The sequence below is a fragment of the Papaver somniferum genome, unplaced genomic scaffold (genome assembly GCF_003573695.1).
Source record: "Papaver somniferum cultivar HN1 unplaced genomic scaffold, ASM357369v1 unplaced-scaffold_10, whole genome shotgun sequence".
In the NCBI taxonomy this organism is placed as follows: domain Eukaryota; kingdom Viridiplantae; phylum Streptophyta; class Magnoliopsida; order Ranunculales; family Papaveraceae; genus Papaver; species Papaver somniferum.
The window spans coordinates 17723094-17746055 of NW_020618825.1; the positions used below are offsets into that span (position 1 = coordinate 17723094).

General features: G+C 37.1%; 3 protein-coding genes and 1 long non-coding RNA gene across 4 annotated transcripts; all 4 read right to left on the reverse strand.

Annotated features, from left to right (window-relative positions):
* Positions 1-1847: 1847 nt before the first annotated feature.
* LOC113326481 lies at positions 1848-2414 on the reverse strand. Its single transcript, XM_026574204.1, has one exon. The coding sequence runs from the start codon at positions 2412-2414 to the stop codon at positions 1848-1850; it is 567 nt and encodes a 188-aa protein (XP_026429989.1).
* A 2631-nt stretch (positions 2415-5045) lies between these two features.
* Positions 5046-5709, reverse strand: LOC113326483. Its single transcript, XM_026574206.1, has 2 exons — positions 5705-5709; positions 5046-5640 (listed from the first exon to the last, which is right to left on the reverse strand). Exons 1-2 carry the CDS (start codon positions 5707-5709, stop codon positions 5046-5048), a joined length of 600 nt encoding a protein of 199 aa, XP_026429991.1.
* A 9658-nt stretch (positions 5710-15367) lies between these two features.
* Positions 15368-17321, reverse strand: LOC113326073 (bifunctional adenosine 5'-phosphosulfate phosphorylase/adenylylsulfatase HINT4-like). Its single transcript, XM_026573879.1, has 7 exons — positions 17210-17321; positions 16991-17105; positions 16848-16894; positions 16626-16702; positions 16445-16511; positions 15897-15974; positions 15368-15768 (listed from the first exon to the last, which is right to left on the reverse strand). The coding sequence occupies exons 2-7, from the start codon at positions 17096-17098 to the stop codon at positions 15684-15686; spliced, it is 462 nt and encodes a 153-aa protein (XP_026429664.1). The 5' UTR covers positions 17099-17105; positions 17210-17321; the 3' UTR covers positions 15368-15683.
* A 2625-nt stretch (positions 17322-19946) lies between these two features.
* On the reverse strand, positions 19947-20439 carry LOC113326788. Its single transcript, XR_003348531.1, has 3 exons — positions 20315-20439; positions 20090-20190; positions 19947-19993 (listed from the first exon to the last, which is right to left on the reverse strand). It is a non-coding gene; the product is annotated as an uncharacterized LOC113326788 (long non-coding RNA).
* Positions 20440-22962: the final 2523 nt, after the last annotated feature.

Here is a 22962-nt window from a genome sequence, read left to right on the forward strand (position 1 = left end):
AGCAACAATAACAGAGCTTCATCTTTTTCATCATCTTCAAAAGCAGCAGCAGGAAAAAATGACGAAAAAACGAAAAATCATCGCCGTCTTCATCATTTTCATCTTCTTCATCATCAGCAGCAGCAGAGACAAAAAAATCAAGAAAAATTCATTAAAAAATCGTCTTCATCATCTCCACCATCTTCAAAAGCAAACAACAAAAAACACAAAGAAAAAACATACAAATCTTCATCGTTTCATCATCATCTTCATCTTAACACACCATCGTAAACAGTAGCAGAAGAAAAAAGAAAAAAGAAGAAGAAGAAGAAAAAAAAAGTAGATCTAGAAAAAAAAACAGGAGGTAAGAGAAAATAAATCTGAAAATTATTTTCTTCTCTCCTAATCATGAGTATATATATGGTCCCCATTAAAAGGGTATTTCTGCCACTACCATTTGAAAATTACATCATCCATGACGTCATCCTAGTACCAAATCATAATTTTTAGGACCAAACTATAATATATTTTATTAAAAAGGACCAAACAGACAATTAATTCAGTCCACTTGACTAGATTCTCTCCAGTATATCATTCCTAGGACCATATGGTATTTCCAACAAAGACAAAAACCTTACACAAAAAAGGAAATAAGTTTCAGGAACCTTACTAGAAGGTCATTAGAAAGTGGAACTAAATTCTTCCTCCAACGTCCGACTTTTCATCCTTCCTTTCTGAAGCCTCCCAAATCTCCTTTAACCTTAACTGCGGCCTAGCGTGCTGACGCTGAAGATAGTCGTGACATTGGTGCCATAAGAAACCAATCACAAAACCTACCAGAATTTTTTTGGGGTCGAGAAAGCCTTGTAGAAAATTCAGAACGATTGTTTCCTGAAGTTTTGGTTCTTTTGGTTGTTCGATTTTCACAAACACCTCCTTCTTCACAATGGAAGCACGACCCGCCTGGCTCAAATTCCTACCAATAGAGAACATCCTCTTGAAAACCCTAGATGTCGATGCCATTTGATCAGGAGCGGGAGAAGATTCTCAAGTCGGTACGACAGGATTTACTATTTAAAAAAGAAAGCCCTAAAATATATCTTGCTGAAAATAGATGGGTTTCCTAGTCTAACATAAACACATCAATACTTGGAAATCCAGAAACGGCATCATAAAGCTAGGGCGCGTGCATGACCTCACGAAGGGGAAGCAAAATCCAACTAGGGGTGCAAAAAAAAGGAAAAATGGGTTTGAAAGCCCAAAACCTAAAAGAAAAAAAAATTAGACTTGGAAACCAGTTGGGCAGGGTATGCCAGAACGTACCTGGCTGCCGATTTGTGTCTGCAACCCAACTGGGAAACAAACTAAATGACAGCTGCCATGCTCAAATAGTCTTACCTAGACTAGATAAATTTGACCATTTCTTTAAGATCCTACTCATGTGGAAATCAGTTTTTATATTCTTTTATAATGTTTTCCCGGTATCTTTAAGACTATGGATATACTAAACATTGCATATTTCGGATCTTTTCAAATTGTTGTTAGGTGTCTATGATAAGATCTGCAAAATTATTAGAAGTCAGTCTGCTATGTGTCCCACCATCATTCCAATCAATTGCACATTTCTACGTTCCGCATGCTGCATAGCTAGTACTTAAAGGCTGAAGTACTTTTCTGTATGGATTTGTTTCTAGCTTTTTTTTTTGTGGGATGAGTAATTTTTTTTGTTTTTTTTTGAAAGTTAACAAACAAAAATCAACAAAAAAACACAAAGTAAGGAGAAGAATCCTCACTAAACAAGCGAGTAATACAGGAAGGAGGAGAGGTTAACCACTGATTAGACAGTTGGTTCCAAACAGCATAAGCTGCTAAGGAGTGAGCCATGAAATTGGCTTTCTTTTTGATAAAGTTAAAATCAACAGACGTAAAGTTCCTAACTTGTCTTTGATTTTTCCAATAGTATTCTTAATACGCCAAGGGACTGGGAAATTATTGTACCTGAGAGAACTGATCATAGTGAGTGAATCACCTTCAATGATAATGTGCCTTATAGCCTTGCTGATGGCAAGCTCAATTCCCATCAAAGCACCATGAGCTTCAGCTTCTACAGGGGTGCTGAATGCGAATAATTGTGTCTGACACCCATTAAACTCACAATTGTAGTTCCTTGCCACTGCCGCGCAGGCGAACCCTCTAATTCCAGCAGCACCATCAAAATTTATTTTCATTTTTGACTGAGTGGGAGGAGACCAAACAGTCTTGGCAGAGTCTAGTAAGTCTTGTTCAGAAGGCAAAGTGGTATCGTCTTGAATGTTGGTATCACGGTGGAACCAGTAATAAGCCTCTTGAAGCATTTTCTGAATATGCACAGTGCCTTTGTTGAAGACTATGTTATTCCTGGTCTTCCATATACTCCAGAACAGACAAATCCCCATTTTTAACTTTGAGTAGTTTCCACCTTCTAATAACCAACTCTTGATATAGTGGTGAACTGAAAGATTTAGGATTGCATCAATTCTGAGAGTCAGGTGAGAAGCAAAAAGAAGAACTTGAGATACAGGGGAAGTATAGGAACAAGTGTTCCAAAGTTTCAACAGCACCATTACACATCCTGCACTCCGTATTAATATCTTTGCAGTATGTCATCATCCTGCTACCAACTGCAATACCATTATTAAGAATTCTCCAAGCAAATATTTGAAGATTAGGTGCCAGAATTTTTACCTGCCAGAATTTCTTCCAAGGTATATGTTCAATATTACCATAATGAGAAGAAGAAGGAGCTCTGTCATTTAAAGTTTTGATGAAGGATTTTGCTGTAAAGACCCCATTAGGATGGTGAAGCCAAAGTAATTTATCCTCAGTCCCTTCTTCGCTGATGTTAGGTAAGTGGATATCCAATATAGTCTCGACTTCATGCGACTGGAAGCATAGCTGGAGTTTTTTTATATCCCACCTTGGAGGGTTCTGTAGGATAAGTTCACTAACTAAAACAGGCTGCTCTGTTGAAAGCAAATTGGGGATAGGCCTCCTGTTATGAAGTTTCGGAATCCAAGGGTCATTCTTGATATGTATCTTCTCTCCATTACCAACTGCCCAGCAACACCCTTCCTTCATCTCACTTCTGCAACATAACATAGCAGACCATGTAGAGGAACATTTTTGGGGTTTCGTCATTTCCCAGAAGTTGTCTTTTTGGAGATATTTAACCCTCATAAGCTGACACCACAGACAATCATCATTTTCTAGGAATTTCCAGAAAAGTTTAGCAATCATGGCTCTATTTAAGTGTTGCAGAGTTCTAATTCCTAACCCACCTACATCTTTTGCTTTTTCAAATTGTTTCCAGTTGATAAAGTGGGTTTTCCTTACCTCTCTAGCATGGCCCCACCAGAAGTTTCTCATAGTTCTGGTAAGTCTTTCCAGCACCTTCTTAGGTATCAGGGATGTCGCCATATAGTACGGAGGTATGATCCCAAGGACATGCTTGATCATGATGGTTCTGCCTGCATAGGTTAAATGAATTCGCTTCCAACCTGCCAGCTTAGTGTCGAATTTATTATTAAGAAAATCATGGGAATCAATTTTGTAGGATGACTTTAGAAGCTGATGGCCAAGATATTTGTCGTTAATCTGCATATGTTTCACCACTAGCCTGTTAGCAATGTCAGTTCTTCTGTTGGGTCTGACTCCTTTGCTGAAGTGAATTGACGACTTCTGCATGTTTGCACATTGACCTGACCAGGCAGCATATATATCAAGAATACTTTGTAGCGTGTCGATGGTCATTTCATCAAGGTTCCCAAATAGAATGAGATCATCAACGAACATTAAATGGGACACTGAAGGAGCATTTCTACAATTCTTGTACCCGTTGTAAAGAGAATTATTCTCCATAGTTCGCACGAGCCACGAAAGACCTTGAGCGCAAAGAATGTATAGGTACGTAGATAGAGGGAAGCCCTGACGAAGACCTCTTTCACTGGTGAAATAACCCTCAGCTTGGCCATTAATAATAAGCGAAAAAGAGGCGGTCGAAACACAGTTCATAATGAGATCATGGGTCTTGCCGATAATACCAAAAACTCTCAAGCAGTGGCTTAAAAATCTCCAACTCACTTTATCATAAGCTTTACTGATGTCAATTTTAAGTGCAAAAGAACCTATTATAGAAGAAGAATTTGACATTGTATGAAATATCTCTTTTGCAGCTACAATATTGTCAATAATCATTCTTTCAGGTATGAAGGCTGGCTGTGCATTATCTACTAGATTATTTAGATGAATTCTCAGTCTTTGTGCAATAATCTTAGTAATAACCTTGTAGATGACATTAGTGAGGGCAATGGGCCTAAAATCAGCAGGCAGAGAGGGGTTTTTTACCTTTGGGATCAAGCAAATATTAGTATGATTAAGTCCTCGGGGAAGCGACGCAGAAGCAAAGCAAGTTTTGATATTTTGAGCAACTTCTTCTCCAATATGGTCCCAACAGCGTTTAAAGAAAACAGACGGCATCCCATCAGGCCCCGGAGCTTTGAGATTCTTCATTATGTTTAGCACATTCCAAATCTCTTCAGTTGTGGGAGTTTGAGCAAGCAGATCATTGTTGGCAGCATCTAGTTTGATTGGAGATTGGAACTGGATAGTGATGTTATCTTCGTTAGGGTCTCGCTTGAATAGATTAGAGAAGTGATCAACCAGATAAGCCACTACACCATCAGCATTTGTGAGCCAGCTTCCATCAGTTTGTTGTAGAGATGCAATCTGATTTTTCCTTCTTCTTTGAGTTGCAGCAAGATGAAAAATATGCGTGTTTTTATCAACATTGGGGATCCAGTTCACTTTACTCCTTTGCTCATAATATTTGTATTGTAATTGATGGAAAGACTCAATCTTATCACACATTTTTTTCTCATCCTCTTTGATGTCTCTCAAGTGAGATTCTTTTTGGATGTTGAGAAGTTCAGCCTTAGCGTGTTCCATGGCTGGAAGATGTTCCCAAAGGATTTCCTTCTCCACTTGTTTAAAGCTTTACCAACTGCATCCAGTTTACCAACAATATTCACCTACTGAGTGGACCAAGCATCAATCACCACATCTTTGAATTCTGGGTGCTCCATCCAGAAATACTCAATTTTGTTCGAAAGCTTTCTCTTGCGTTGATTTTCCCTATGAGTATTATGGTCACTACTAATTCTAGGTAGATGAAGAACCTCAGTATCTTTGAACATGAGGATCCAATTTGTAGTGCACATAGCTCTGTCTAGCTTCTCATATATAGGCTCTGATAAGGTAGCCCCATTCGACCAAGTAAAAGCTGGGCCAATATAACCCAAATCAACCAAACTTCTATCTTGGATGAAATCCTTAAAACCATTGTTAGCAGAATTAAACTTTTGACTACCACCATGCTTTTCTGAACTGGAGCAGATACCATTTAGATCACCCACCATACACCAAGGATTCTGAATCTGAGCAGTGAATAGGGAGAAATTGTGCCAAAATTCATTTCTTTTCTGACTACTAAGAGGGACATATACACAGAATAAATCCCAATCACTCTCTAATAGGTTATGAATACGGCAGTGAATAACATTTGTATTGGAACTGAGAATTTCTAGATTAACAGAATCATTCCACAGAATAACCAGACCTCCACTTCTACCAATTGCAGGAATAAAATTGTAGTTAAATCTAATGAAGAAAAAAGATTGGTTGATTTTACCTCATTCAGGAGAGTTTCATAAAGAAAAGCAATTTGGGGATTGCAAGCCCTGAGAAACTATTTAAGATTACGGACTGTCGAGACGTTTCCCAGCCCTCGACAGTTCTAGGAGAAGATTAACATTGAACTTGTGGCTGATTTTGGGCAGCCACCACACCCTTTTGAGAGTTAACTGTTGAATGAGTCTTCTTGATTGGAACATCAATATCCATAGGACAAACATTCCTTTTAACCCCAATTGAAATCTCTTCATCTTTCTTTCCAGTGCTTCCTTTCGAATTAATCCTTGCTGATCTCTTCCAACACTTATTCTTCTTCTTCGTTGAATCCGTAGAAGAAAATGAGATAGATGAGAACTCATCTGCCTCACTTGATTTCAACATTTCTCCTTGCTGAGTGAAATTCGAATTATGTTTGGTATTTGGGTGTGATGAAAGGAAAGGGGTTGAAATTGTCTGCAACTGTGATTTATCGGGTTTTAACATTGGGCTTCTTGGATCTATTATGAGCTGGGCCTTTGAACCATTTTCAAACGCTGGTAATATAGCCGACTTCATCGAAGCAAAATTACCTTCAGTATTTCTCGTACTTTCACTGTCTGTAATTTTCTTTGATGGAATCTCACAGCTAATAATTTTATGATCAAACATTTTACTTGGATCATGTGACTGCAGCTGGGAGTGGTTGTCAGGCCTTACAGTTGTGCTTGTGTTGGTGGCATACAGTTTTGTAGCTGCAGCATTTTCATTTGTCTTATTGTTGACATGACTATCAGCCTTTCCTTGCTCAGGGTACATCACCTGCTTTCCTGTAGATGTCGACACCTTGTCATCTTTAGATAAACTTATGTTTTTTAAGACCGTTGCAGTAGACGTCAAGGGCTGCCTGCACTTTTCAGAGTACCCTAAATTAGTTGTTTCCCCATTGTTGCTTGTAGTCATTCTTAATGCTGCCAAATTAAGTTGTATCTGACTGGGTGCATCCTTGCTACCGTTGATCATTTTCCCTGAGATTAACGGCCCCTGAGCATCGATGTTAGGTTTCTTCACTTGATGAAGATCTTGAGCTGGTCGTATGATTCCTGGATTGTTTTGCTTAAAAAAAGCTCAAATTTCTTCGTTATACCTGGCATATGTCTTGTCATTCATCTTGTAAGCAAACTCCTCCGGACTGAGATTTGGGATCTCTTCTATCTTTTTTGATAGGTGTGGACACTGCTTCATAATATGCCCAAAGTACCCGCAAAAGAAACACAATCTAGGGAGTTTTTCATACCTGAAAGTGATAGTGATCTTCTTTTTCGATTTTAAGGTGATAATCATATCTTTAGGCAGAGGTTTAGTGATATCCAATCTAACACGTACCTTTGCGTATTTATCCCATTTAGCTGCTAGTTTAGAGTCTATTGGATCTGGATTTCCAATTTCCTTAATGATACTGAAAACTTTTTCTTTGTTCATCATACTTAATGGTAATCCATGAATATGTATCCAGAAGTAAACGTATTTGAAATCATAGTCTTCTATAAGAAATTCTACTTTGCATCTTTCCAGTAGCATTAGGTCTTCTTTTACAGACCATGGAGTGCCTTGTAAAGCAGCTTCCATGTCGCATAAAAACTGAAACTTTGCATTGTAGTACCCACTTCCAATATCTGTGATCGAAACTGCACCTGTGGGTCTCCAAGCTTTTGACACGACTTCGTTTAAAATGTTTAGATGATACTCTTTCCCAGAGTTGAACTTGAAGAACATGTTTTTATGAGTATCAAATGAAGTTTCTTGCGCATCATCATTGTCATCATAACTGTATGTGTGAGGTTCCTCCATAAGGTTATTCATACGGTTGATGATGTCTTCAAACTCAGAGTTAGGGTTACCTTGTGAAGTTGAATCCATGAGAGAAACAACCAAGCAAAAAGGAGAAAGAAAGCAGAAGAGATAGAGGGGAATAACGAAAATAACAAATCACAGATTGATTAGATAAAACCCTAATGGGAGATATAATCCATCAATGGAGATGGAGAAAAAACCATCTAAGAAGATGGAGAGAGTAATCAACAGAGGATTTTTTATTGATGGCGGGGAAGTAGAGGCAAATAATGTAGCAGACAACTTGGGAAATGATTATGGAGCTGATAGTATGATGATGCCTACGGCAATGAGCAGATTGGTATACTCAGTTATCATATCTATATTTTCCAGATAATGAATCATTGGCCTTGTTTGGTAAAATTTATGATTATATATTTATGATTATAGATAATCATAAATTCATAAATGATTTTGATATAATCATTTTTAAAATAAATTTTTCCAAACATATTTTCATATTTTTCTATTTATGGAAATAATGGATTTTTTCAATTATAATTAAAATAATCAATTATTATGTTACCAAACAGATATAGAATCCAGTATAATTTATAATCCAATATAATGGATTATAAATCGATAATTAATTAAAATAATGGTTACCAAACAACCCCATGTTACGAAGTGTACTCAGATAATCTTTCGTTGGATGTCACAGATTATTTCCAAGCAGTTATTCACTTTGAGATCCATGGTACCGACAGATGCACTTACCTATCTACAACTAAGGCATCATATCCAAATAATTCTCGTTGTCTTTATTTACTCTGATGATCGTAACTATCCAAATAATTCTCTATGTTCTCTGTCTTATTCTCCAAACAAACACTACGAAATTATCATCACATTAATTGTAAACACCCAAAGATACAATCCAATGAAACCCATAAAGATTCCACCTTTGCACAAAAACTCCACTTTTCAAAGAGTACGAAGTTTGAGAATTTCAATTAACAAAAGGAAGCCCATTGAAGCAAAAACATACATGTATTCATAGAGAGCTTGGTATATATGTTTTTTCCAATTCAATTTTCCATCCAAAGCAAAATAGAAATATATAAGTTTTAATAAATATAAAAATTGAAAACTGAATAACTAGATGGCAAGCAAGCATGCAGCATCATCAGACTATTCAATATGACTTCTCCTAGCTGCTTTTTGGTAGTGTCGGACTCTTCCTTTTCTAGGCTCCCACTTCCCCTTAAGATAGTTGTATCCATAGCTTAAAGATAGACCAACTATTATACCTTTTAGAATTTGTTTACCGATTTCCTGATCTCTTTTTATTATTAGATTCTTCAATTTTCGCAACCACCTCCGCAGTAGAAGCACGATCTTACTCGCTCAAATTCCTGCCGGTAGTAGAAAACATTCTCCTGAAAACTCTAGATGTCGACGCCATTTCAGAAGTGGGAGGAGCCTTAAGTCGGTAAATATATTGGCCTGCCGGTAGTAGAAAACATTCTCCTGAAAACCATAGATGTCGACGCCATTTCAAAAAAAACGATTTTCTGGGGACCATGATTTTTTTGGGGACCATGGTTCTATTTTTAGTAAGACATTTAGAAGTAAATCTAGGTCACTCCTTATCTAGATATTTATATTAATAACTAAACTACCCTCCTGATTAATTTTGGGTAATGATTAGTGAAATGATTAAGCTAAAGAAGTAGAATTATTGAGAGAGTAAAGTTAGAGAAGATGAAGAAGAAAAACATGGAAAAAAATGAGTTCACTAATCTTGAGTATTCAAGTGATGTTTCAATTGATGATAGCACATTTGAATCTTCATCTCCTTCCTCGTCTAGAGTATTTGTTAATCTTCACAATGATCCGAATATGAGTTATTTCTTAGATGGTGATTGTATTCTTCCCCAAACTCAATCTCAAGATGAAACGGCGGATTTTACCAACCAGAACCGGAGGAAGACCATTTGGGTTATTAGGTATGCGTCAAACTTAGATAATGTTGGTTTAATCGCTCCAAACTTTCAAAAAAATGAAATTTTTTATGTAAATTTGGGCCAGTTCGGTTACCATATGTCAAGAACATGTAACCGAACACACCTGAAAGTGTAGTTCGGTTACGTTTTCCAAACACGCAGGTCACCGAACTCGCTTGTTAATGGAGGTTTTGGTCGTACAATGTAATGTTCGGTTTTCCTGCAATGTAACCGAACTTCAGGGTCTAGAAGTTCGGTTGCTTTGCAAACAATAACTAACCGAAATTTACGTGAAAATAAAATTTTACCAACTGTACATAGTTCGGTTGGTACGCAAATTTCATACCAACCAACTATCCAACCGAACTTTACGTTAATAAAAATTATTCCAAGTGTAAGAAGTTCGGTTGGGTCGCAAACTTTTATCCAAAAGCGTATCTAACCGAACTCACCGATAAAAAAAACAACAAAGTTACAGTGGTATATTTGGTTACCTAGTATAAAATGGTAGGTAACCGAACTTTGAACTTAACAATTTATATGGGTACATTTTGTGTGTTCGGTTACATATCAAATTGCTCTACCAACCGAACTTAAAGTTCGGTGATATCCTTATTTTGCGAAGGAACCGAACTTATGGACTTGTATTGTTCTAATACAAGGAGTTCAGTTAAAAGTATTTTTTGCGAATCAACCGAACTCTGAGTTCGGTTAAGAAAAAATTAATTCGTGATAACCGAACTTTTTGCGATGTAACCAACTAAAATTTCGGCTGAGACTTGTTTTTTGCGACGTAGCCGAAATTTTCTCTGAAAAAAAAACCCTCCATTAAACCTCTCTGCAACTTCCATTTTCAACTCATTTTGATGATTACTTCTCATTTATTCAACCAAAAACGCACGACAAGTAATGGGTTTGTGAGAATATCTTTGTTAATGTTATAAATTAAGCTATATATATATAGAGGTTGTGGTGGTTGGTGGTGGTGGTAATCGGTGGTTGGTGGTGGTGATAATCGGAGGTGGTGGTGGTGGTAATCGGCGGTGGTGGTTGGTGGTGGTGGTAATCGGAGGTGGTGGTGGTAATCGGTGGTTGGTGGTGGTGATAATCGGAGGTGGTGGTGGTAATCAGCGGTGGTGGTTGGTGGTGGTGGGAGGAGCTGGTGGTTATATATATATATATATAGGTGGTTATTAGGTTTGTTTTAAATTAAATTAGGTTAAGTGTAGGTTAGTCATTTCAACACTTTAAAACACCCCATATAACTATAGGGAAGGTGGCCTAATAAAATCATGGTCCCCTCAAAAAAATCATGGTCCTCAAAAAATCATTCTTTCAGAAGTGAGAGGAGCCTTAAGTCGGTAAATAACTAAATATATTGGATGATTATCACCACAATACTGGGCTATATTCTTATAGGGTTCACTACGTATATACGTCGTAGGGATGTGCAACGGACGTACGGTTGCGGATTAGGGGTCACTCGCAACCAAACCGTCAAAGTTGCGGATTTGAAAAATTCAATCGTGTCCGGCCCAATCACCCGCGAATTTAACATCCGCGAATCAACGGATTGTACGAGAAATGATAACCCAAAACTAGGCAAAGATATTAGTTCGCTGGGCTCAAATAATCCGAGACAAACACATTAGTTCACACAGACTCATCAGAGACTGTTTCATCCTTGCTGCCAAGATGATTACTACTCGTTTCATTTTCTATGCTGCTTTAAAAGGTTGACGCCAGTAATGTTGTTTGACTTTTTCCTAAAGTCTAAGTCACCATCTCACTCAAGCATCATGAATCATGGTCAATAAATGTGTATCTGTTGAAGAAATTTTGTGTACAGTCTCTGCAGAAGTCTATCGACAACTAATACTCAATTTAAATTTCATCTTCTTGCAGCAACTAAGTTTTCCTTTTCAACACCACTTGTTGTAACTCAATTTATTATTACCTCCAATAACAGGATAGAACAGAACCTTAGAATTAGTTTCATCGAAAATTCTCAGAAAATCCACCATTTGTGGGAGGAGGAAATGAGCTATGATTTTCTCAGACTAACTGCTAATATGCATAATAACGTACAACAGCTGCGGTGCCGGTGAATTCGCGAATTTCAAAGTCCAACCGTAACCAAACCGTTAAAAGTGCTGATTGAGAATCTCACCCGTGTCCGGTCCATTAGTCTTGTGGATTGGGTTTCACCCGCAATTTCGTGGACCGATACGGATGAAATCCGCGGTTCCGGACTTTTTGCACATCCCTAATGCGCCGCATCAATTACTTGGGAATTAAGAAACCGCATTTCTACTAGGCCCGTGCCAGAACCTACCCCTGCAGAGAGCGGTGTGGGTCTACAGCCTGACTGCAAGACAAACTCTGAATTTAGCAGATAAGTTTGGCGGATTAGCATATGCCAGATGGGTCCTCTTTTCCATTGCTGGTAAAGATTCGAATTTGACAATTTGACCAGCAGTATGTCAAAATTTATCCAGAATTTGATAAAATAACCTAACTTAATTGAGGGTCATAAATATTAAATGGGGGCCATGAGATTTTATTTGCACCCCATTAATCCGATCGTGAATATACTGTTTTATCCTTGATTAATATTCTATTTATTCAAATAATGATCCTAACTAACGACCCTTCATAAAAATTAACGGCAGTTTAGAGTCGTCACTGAAGAAATTCCAATACCATGACGACTCTAAACTGTCGTACATTTCCGCCACTAACGACGAAGATAACGACTCTTCTTAGAGACTAACGACTGTCTATAACGACACTTCTAAAACATTAACGACTGTTTACAGTTGTCATACACATAATCAAAACAATAACGACTTTCAAAGGGTCGTTAGGGAATTGATTATGTTTAAGACGACTCAAAATTTTCGTACATTTCCGCCATTAATGAATCTTCGATAGTTTAGAGTCGTCACTGAAGCAGACGAAACATTAACGACTGTTTAGGGTCGTCACTGAATTTTTTTTATATCATGACGACTTTTCATTCAGATCTGGGCCAAAGAAAAAGAAAAAAAAATTCAGTCGAAAAATTGCAGACAAAAAATATGAAAAAAAAGAAAGAATTGAACTCTAATTAAATAAGATTATCACTAATTATTTAGGGGCATTTCAGCTATTTAGAAAAAAAATTTATTAGGATGACCCAAATTAGGGTGGGATAATTTTTTTTGTCTTCTAGTGCAGGACCCCATTTAATTTTGATGGCCCCAGTTAAATCGGGTAAAATAAACCTATCTTTTCGAAATGGAGATGGTATATGTGACTAATATTCCAAAGTGTTGAGTCAATTGACTTCAGAATGCAGGTTACTCGATCGCCTTTCTCATTAGTTTCTCCAGTAACTCTTTAATTAACGCTTAGATAGTGTAGCAGAAAGTCACTTACCACTTCCAAGATGTCATGAGAGCAGGCAACAAGTCACTTGATGGCTTTAGATTTGAATCCAAAGTATGTTCTACGAAAGGGTGAAACCCAACCCATATAGTCATGGGTTCGAACATGACTATGGAGCCAAAAGACTTGGTCTTCCAAGAAAATCTTGGTTTAATTAAACTACAACAAAACTTGCTCTCGGGTAGAAATTCTAAAAATCTTCGCTCAGATTTAATTAGCTTCTCAATTGCTTACTAGAGGAACTCTACTAATTAAATCTCCGAAAATTTGCCTCCCAAGTCTTTCCGCCAATAAGTGTGAGTCAGCCATTAATGCTTATCAGTAGTTTTAATGCTGGACTCACCACCATTCCCAAAAAGATTCAACCTTCGTCTCTTGTTGTTGCAAAATTATTAGAAGTCGGTCTGATGTGTGTCCCATCATTCCAATCAATTGCACATTTGTGTGTCCTGTATGCGGCATATGTTAGTACTCAAGCACGTAGTACTGTACTAATGTTCTCATTAGCTAGTACTCGAAGGACGGAGCACTTTTCTTTATGGATTTGTTTCTAGCTTTCTTTGGTGCAATCAGTTTGTTAGATTGTTATTCTGTTGGGGAAGTGGGGTTTCAGGTTTTTTTCTTTTTTATGTTTTTGACGAAAAAAAAAAATAGTTATGTGCACTTAGATTTTCAAAAATATTCATTCTTATAATCAAGAACGAATGGAAGGGTTATTCACAGACTTTGGAGGATTTTTTATTGATGATGGGGAAGTAGAGGCAAATAACGTAGCAGACAACTTGGGAAATGATTATGGAGCTTATAGTATGATGATGCCTGCGGCAATGAGCAGTTTCAGTAATGGTACTGCTCCAGAGATGCTACACGTACCTGCAGATTGGTATACTCAGTTCTCTGATCTACATCTTCCAGATAATGAACCAATTTATGGAGTGCAGTCAGATAATCTTTCGCTGGATGTCACTGATTATTTCCAAGAAAATGATTGTCTCATCGATCAGTACATTCACGATAATGAGACATGGACTCTGCAAGTGCAAGAGCAAGCAGCTTATTGTCATGATGGTCATCATCAGCGTCAGTCTTCAACATCATTCATTCCGGATTATAATGTGTTACTCGGTATTGATAACCACGACGACCTCATAAATATTAGTAGTACTCCTGAACAGCGACAACTACCAATACAACAAGAACCACCAGGACCACGAGGACCACAACAACATCGATCAGAGTTATTTCAACTACCAGTACAAGAACTACAAGATGATGCATTACCAGGAATAGCTGAAGGTAATGCTTCTGTCAAAGGGGCAGCTATTACTCATATGAACATATGTAACGATGATAGTGATGACGAAAACTATGACGATGAAGATAATATTGGTGACGACAATCAATTATCTTCTGTTATTAGTAAAAATCTCATGTCGGAACGGAACAGAAGAAAGAGATTGAATAAGCAGTTCTTCACTTTGAGATCCATGGTACCTAACATTACTAAGGTACACTAAAATTTTATCCTTTTTTCCGACAGTACCTATGATATGTGCCGTACAGTGAATTATGTTGCTACAGATAAAGTGACCCTTCCATATTCTATTTAACGTTTATTACATATGGAGTTATAAGCAATGTGGTTCTATGGAAATGCAGATGGACAAGAGATCTGTTCTCGGTGATGCACTTACTTATCTACAAGATATACTTGACCAGACAAAAATCGAAATAAAAAATCAGAATAATCTCTCTACTGCTGCTGCTGTTGGAACTGGTGATCCTGGACATGCTGTTGTAAACACTCAAAGGCCACCTGATTCATCCACAGAAAATGCTGAAATAAATCATCCTCATTTTCATGACCAGACAGGAGCGGTTCTATTAGAGAAGAAAGTGGTTGATGTCAATGTTGAAGCTGGTCAACTCCAACTAATTACGTCGACAGAGATGCTAGAACTATCAGTACTACCCTATGAAGGTTGTGCAATTTTTCCTGCTATAACTAAGGTAAGATATAAGTCGACTTTTAATCCAGGATCTACAAAGTTAATAGTATCTATGGCACTTTCCACCTCTTAGTTTCACTAACTGAGTTGATTCGATTAGATGGAAGCTGAGAAGGTAGATGAACAGACATATGTTTTAAAGATTGTATTTAAGAAAGCCATGGGAGCAATGGGTCAAGTTCAGAGAGCTGTAGAAATGCTAAATGGATTTCACTGCATAAATGTTTCTGTTTCTGAGTACGATCAACATCACACGCAATCTTCCAGCTTTCTACGCGTAAGATGCAGTGACAGCGGATATACAAATCTTAGAAATCGACATTTTCATAGCAAGAATATGCAAAATACTTTCACCAAGAAATTAGGTCTCAACTCATAGTTGACATCATCAATTTCAATTTTTGCAGGTTAAAAAAACAAAAGGATCACTAACAGCGATGGATGAAGAATGCATACTTGACAAGATGAAAATGGCGGTTGAACAGCTGGGTCTTCTTCTTCTTCCTCCGAATCCTTCTTCAGTATAAAAGATTAATGATACAATATTGATATAATTAAAATTTGACAATTTGTATTTCTGTCACTTTGAGCACTTACGGTATCATGAACCCCAGAACCAACAGATATATAGGCACGGCAATCTGTTAGTTCAGTCCCACAATCAATGGGATATCAAATAATATAAACAATTCTCTTTTATAATACACTAGCTGTGTATTTGCATTTAGGGCTTTATCTTCTGCAACAATTTCTCTGCCTCTATGAATCCCCCAAGGGGTCCCAGCGACACATATTTTACATGTTTCCACCTGTTGAAAGCTCTTAAAAGTTAACACTGGCAGTTGCTTTGACAAGACTAAAATATGGTTCTAGTCGTGCGATGCAGAAAGCAAAAATAAGGTTTTACGTTACTATTAAATGAAATCCCATAATTTACCTAGGTATAAAAGGAAGTGCAAAACAGTGGAGATGGAGGTGGTCAACACTATTAAATGGAGGTCGATGAAATCCAAATCTGCAAAATGAGCAAGTAAGGAAGCTTATAGCGGTAGAACATCAACCAATTTAAAACAGCATTATGTAAAGAATGACCGAAACTGGAACATACAAAATTTAATACAACCTGAACATGCAGTCTGCTTTCAAAACATACAGGTACTCTAGTCACAACCTGGCACAAGTTCTAACAAGCGTATATCGGTATTCAATGATCAGAATGAAGTTCGAACTACGCAACAAGGTACTTCCCAAAAATAAGCATTATTAGAGAAAACAATGTGCTGTCATGTAGAGCATAAAAGATACAAAGTGCTACGAAAAGCCTGGGCATGTAAAAAGATCGAAACTTGCAGAATGTCTCCATAAAAAGATTTGGTACAAGTTAAGCACACAAACAATGATGACGAAGAGAAAATAGTATAAGATACAAAGGAAAAATGCTCATGGTCATAATGAAATATGGTTTGTACTTGAAATATTCATTACTTGTATTCCTCGGCCTCGGGGGCATCCCTATGTACTAGATCCTGCCCCACATTCAGCATGTGACTCACTGCAAAACTACAGAAGGCTTTCCATTACAAAAAAACTACAGTGAAAATTAGCACCAAATCTTTGGGATTTCGTAACGGGTAAGACGCATAAATTATCTACAATAGGAAATTACCCAAATCAAAATCTTCTGTACTCCTTTGGAGGTCTTTGACAGTTGCAATGTGTTTCACTGGGATCACCAAATAATGCGTGTGAAATTATTAGAGATAGGGGCGAATAGTAATGAGATTCAACCATCAGAAACATTGAAATTATTAGAGATAGGGGCGAATAATGCCTGTAAAATTTTGTGATAAATCAAATCAAAGCGGAAATTATATCAAATATAAAATACCTAAAGGCAGATGGATTGATATCTTCAAATGCAACGACCTTATCATCCTATAAGAAATCAAATCAAAATCGGGTTAATTAGGTAACTCGTTCCACGACTTACAAAATAAGCAAGTGATTTATGGATGGAGGAATCCCACTGACTGTGTGTAGGAGAGTGTTGGAAGTCAATGAACGTGCAATTTGACAGAACAAACAATTCGCTGAACCCTGAACCCTGAACAAAAAATTCGCTGCTGCTGCTCCTGCCATTTTTGACCTTATTCACATGGAGTAAAAAAAAAAATTCACAAACTCTAAGAATCTCAATCCAAGATCCAAATCATCACTACCGAGATTAACAGCAAAAAGAAAATGGAGTACCTATAGAGGTTTCTTCTTCGTCTTCCTTTGAAAATCGATTTTCTGGTTCGATTTGTACTTGTACCTCGAGATGTTGGTTTCGATTCCCAGCAGCAGCAGCAAAGCTTTTGAGGATATTATTTGCCTAGCTGAAGTCCGATAACCCAAATGGGTGAAGGCATCATAGTATATGCTCTTTTTTTACCATTACAGTATATAAAATGCTACTCTGACATTAAAACATGGGACAGCGTCACCTGAGGCGATGCCTCCTCGGCACAACATGTACAAGTTCCTTGACTTTAATGCAGTACTCGGTATCCTAGGTTGATTAGTGACTTTCCAAGTAATTGTGATGTACTGTGCTACTTTCCTAGAAGTTGTATATATAAGAACATTGAGTGGAGAAGTATTTACGCAACTTCCATTAAGAAAGATAGTATAAGCATAAAATTTAGCAGGAAGACATGGAAAACAAAAGATGCATGAGTTTATTCTTTCTGGTAGTTATGATCTTTTCAGTCTGGTTTGCTTCTGTGCATGCTTTCGATGGTTCGGGTATTGGTACATCGTGTAGGGGCGTGGGTATGAGTTGTGGATTCCCCCTTGGCTGCTGCTATGGATCGTCGTGCTCTAATTTTTGGAATCTTTGGCTTGGGGGTGTGTGCAAAGCCGATCGTTAATATTTTTTCCTTGTTCCGGAGGGATTGATGTTATAGCCAAAGAGAGCTTATGATCTGTTTCTTGTATTGTTGTGTTGCTTCACTGTTAATAAGATCATATTGAATGTTATATTGACCAGACAAGTACTAGGTAGATGGTCAAATGCAACCAACTCGACCTAGTAGTATTTGGTTGATTAATAATGTTCCTGATCATTTCTTTATTTTGTTTATGTTTTTTCCTATTTTCCTTGTCGATTGAGATGGTAGTGTTTCCTCGAAATTAAATGAAGTAATCACGTTTCTTTTTCTTCCTTTTGTTCTTTTTCTTAGATAATTAAACTAGGCAGAAAAAAATCACTAGAGCTGAACAGACCTATAAGGCTATATAACCTTCAGATACCATGAGGGGGAAACTTCTCCACTGCACAGTACTTTAAATGCATACAGCGGCTCGCTTCTCAATGCAGTTTTTCGAACTCTCCTTTAGCCAGCTGCATATCATGTGTAGTTGCAACCAGCTCAGCAACACTGCTCCAACAGATGAAAAGGTGTGTTGCATAGCAAGCAACAAAGCCTCCAATCTCATCTCTCAGAATACCAACCAGACCTGCATCATTCAAACCGGCATCGTCGCTTTTAATTGTATTTACCCATCAAAGAAATCTGAAGGTGGGTATGGAAGGACCCATTTTTTCATTCTCATTTCTATGTAAACTAAAAGAGTCTAGTTACTAGTTAGTTGCATAGCGTTGTTTATGGTAGGATCTCGACATATAAGAAAAAGAAAAAAATTTGCAGATCACGAGTTGAGTGTTGTGTTGTGTTAAGTGGAACCCACGTAATGGTGCAAAGTACACGAAAACAAGGAGAAAAACAATTCTATCTGATGCTCACGTAATCACTTGTTCCGTCTAGATTCGAAAAAAAAAAAAATTAACAATAAATAAAGATATGTTTTCTAAAAGGGTCGTAAATTTATTGGCTAATTAGGGTCTGGGTCGTAGAAAATGCATTTAATGCAAAAGCATCATAGACTTACTTTGATCATTAGAAATCTGTTAGATATTTTTCTATTGTTCCAAACACCCCAGCACCGACTAATATGAGGAGGTAGTGCAGTCAACGGGCGTAGTCCCAAGATGGGATTCTTAAATTTGGTGTTTGGCTTGGCCCAACTGCAGACATAGCAACTACGAGGTAGTCCTTGCTACCTGCAGAGGAGGGAATTGATTACACAATCCAACTACGACTTGACTAATTTTGACCCATATATTATATTTCAAAAATCATTATTTTTCACATTTTCCATCCTGTTTTCTCTCACTTTCTTCTCTCTTTTTACGTGAGAGTTGATCTTCTTCCTACCATGTATTCTTCAATAGCTCAAGATCTGTTTTTCTGAAGGCTCGAGATATGATTAACAATTATTTCATTAAATATGTAAACTTTAAGCAAAAACGAAATCAAAGACATGGCGAAGAATCAACATGAATAAACCCTAACCAACAACACAATCGAGGGAAGAATCAATAGGACAGTCACAATCAAGGTTGAGAAATCCACCTGATATATTCTTCTTCTCTATTTTTTTGTTCTTCCGATATATTTTTTTGTTTTGGAAAGTACATCAGATCTTTTTTTTAATCATAGATCAACTTTGTTAAGACATGATCTAATCTTTGCCTTGAATAATTTCAATTTGTTTCCAAAAACATGTCAAATCCTTCAGCAAAATGTTTAGGAGAATCAACCAAAATTGTCGTAATTGAAAAAAAATCCTTTCAGTACAAATGTCCATAATACTTTAAATAGGAAATAGCCTAAAATATACTCCCTCCGTTCCGATTTAGTTGACGTTGTATAGTTTTTCAAGGATATTAAGAAATATCAGAGAGAGTAAAATCATTTGACAGTTGCAATGTGTTTCACTGGGATCACCAAATAATGCGTGTGAAATTATTAGAGATAGGGGCGAATAGTAATGAGATTCAACCATCAGAAACATTGAAATTATTAGAGATAGGGGCGAATAATGCCTGTAAAATTTTGTGATAAATCAAATCAAAGCGGAAATTATATCAAATATAAAATACCTAAAGGCAGATGGATTGATATCTTCAAATGCAACGACCTTATCATCCTATAAGAAATCAAATCAAAATCGGGTTAATTAGGTAACTCGTTCCACGACTTACAAAATAAGCAAGTGATTTATGGATGGAGGAATCCCACTGACTGTGTGTAGGAGAGTGTTGGAAGTCAATGAACGTGCAATTTGACAGAACAAACAATTCGCTGAACCCTGAACCCTGAACAAAAAATTCGCTGCTGCTGCTCCTGCTCCTGCCATTTTTGACCTTATTCACATGGAGTAAAAAAAAAAATTCACAAACTCTAAGAATCTCAATCCAAGATCCAAATCATCACTACCGAGATTAACAGCAAAAAGAAAATGGAGTACCTATAGAGGTTTCTTCTTCGTCTTCCTTTGAAAATCGATTTTCTGGTTCGATTTGTACTTGTACCTCGAGATGTTGGTTTCGATTCCCAGCAGCAGCAGCAAAGCTTTTGAGGATATTATTTGCCTAGCTGAAGTCCGATAACCCAAATGGGTGAAGGCATCATAGTATATGCTCTTTTTTTACCATTACAGTATATAAAATGCTACTCTGACATTAAAACATGGGACAGCGTCACCTGAGGCGATGCCTCCTCGGCACAACATGTACAAGTTCCTTGACTTTAATGCAGTACTCGGTATCCTAGGTTGATTAGTGACTTTCCAAGTAATTGTGATGTACTGTGCTACTTTCCTAGAAGTTGTATATATAAGAACATTGAGTGGAGAAGTATTTACGCAACTTCCATTAAGAAAGATAGTATAAGCATAAAATTTAGCAGGAAGACATGGAAAACAAAAGATGCATGAGTTTATTCTTTCTGGTAGTTATGATCTTTTCAGTCTGGTTTGCTTCTGTGCATGCTTTCGATGGTTCGGGTATTGGTACATCGTGTAGGGGCGTGGGTATGAGTTGTGGATTCCCCCTTGGCTGCTGCTATGGATCGTCGTGCTCTAATTTTTGGAATCTTTGGCTTGGGGGTGTGTGCAAAGCCGATCGTTAATATTTTTTCCTTGTTCCGGAGGGATTGATGTTATAGCCAAAGAGAGCTTATGATCTGTTTCTTGTATTGTTGTGTTGCTTCACTGTTAATAAGATCATATTGAATGTTATATTGACCAGACAAGTACTAGGTAGATGGTCAAATGCAACCAACTCGACCTAGTAGTATTTGGTTGATTAATAATGTTCCTGATCATTTCTTTATTTTGTTTATGTTTTTTCCTATTTTCCTTGTCGATTGAGATGGTAGTGTTTCCTCGAAATTAAATGAAGTAATCACGTTTCTTTTTCTTCCTTTTGTTCTTTTTCTTAGATAATTAAACTAGGCAGAAAAAAATCACTAGAGCTGAACAGACCTATAAGGCTATATAACCTTCAGATACCATGAGGGGGAAACTTCTCCACTGCACAGTACTTTAAATGCATACAGCGGCTCGCTTCTCAATGCAGTTTTTCGAACTCTCCTTTAGCCAGCTGCATATCATGTGTAGTTGCAACCAGCTCAGCAACACTGCTCCAACAGATGAAAAGGTGTGTTGCATAGCAAGCAACAAAGCCTCCAATCTCATCTCTCAGAATACCAACCAGACCTGCATCATTCAAACCGGCATCGTCGCTTTTAATTGTATTTACCCATCAAAGAAATCTGAAGGTGGGTATGGAAGGACCCATTTTTTCATTCTCATTTCTATGTAAACTAAAAGAGTCTAGTTACTAGTTAGTTGCATAGCGTTGTTTATGGTAGGATCTCGACATATAAGAAAAAGAAAAAAATTTGCAGATCACGAGTTGAGTGTTGTGTTGTGTTAAGTGGAACCCACGTAATGGTGCAAAGTACACGAAAACAAGGAGAAAAACAATTCTATCTGATGCTCACGTAATCACTTGTTCCGTCTAGATTCGAAAAAAAAAAAAATTAACAATAAATAAAGATATGTTTTCTAAAAGGGTCGTAAATTTATTGGCTAATTAGGGTCTGGGTCGTAGAAAATGCATTTAATGCAAAAGCATCATAGACTTACTTTGATCATTAGAAATCTGTTAGATATTTTTCTATTGTTCCAAACACCCCAGCACCGACTAATATGAGGAGGTAGTGCAGTCAACGGGCGTAGTCCCAAGATGGGATTCTTAAATTTGGTGTTTGGCTTGGCCCAACTGCAGACATAGCAACTACGAGGTAGTCCTTGCTACCTGCAGAGGAGGGAATTGATTACACAATCCAACTACGACTTGACTAATTTTGACCCATATATTATATTTCAAAAATCATTATTTTTCACATTTTCCATCCTGTTTTCTCTCACTTTCTTCTCTCTTTTTACGTGAGAGTTGATCTTCTTCCTACCATGTATTCTTCAATAGCTCAAGATCTGTTTTTCTGAAGGCTCGAGATATGATTAACAATTATTTCATTAAATATGTAAACTTTAAGCAAAAACGAAATCAAAGACATGGCGAAGAATCAACATGAATAAACCCTAACCAACAACACAATCGAGGGAAGAATCAATAGGACAGTCACAATCAAGGTTGAGAAATCCACCTGATATATTCTTCTTCTCTATTTTTTTGTTCTTCCGATATATTTTTTTGTTTTGGAAAGTACATCAGATCTTTTTTTTAATCATAGATCAACTTTGTTAAGACATGATCTAATCTTTGCCTTGAATAATTTCAATTTGTTTCCAAAAACATGTCAAATCCTTCAGCAAAATGTTTAGGAGAATCAACCAAAATTGTCGTAATTGAAAAAAAATCCTTTCAGTACAAATGTCCATAATACTTTAAATAGGAAATAGCCTAAAATATACTCCCTCCGTTCCGATTTAGTTGACGTTGTATAGTTTTTCAAGGATATTAAGAAATATCAGAGAGAGTAAAATCATTCCAATAATACCCATATTAATTCCTGTTTAAAGGGTTAAATAACCTAGTTTTGTGTTTCTAAAATATAGGGAAAGTTATCAATCCCATAGTAATGTAC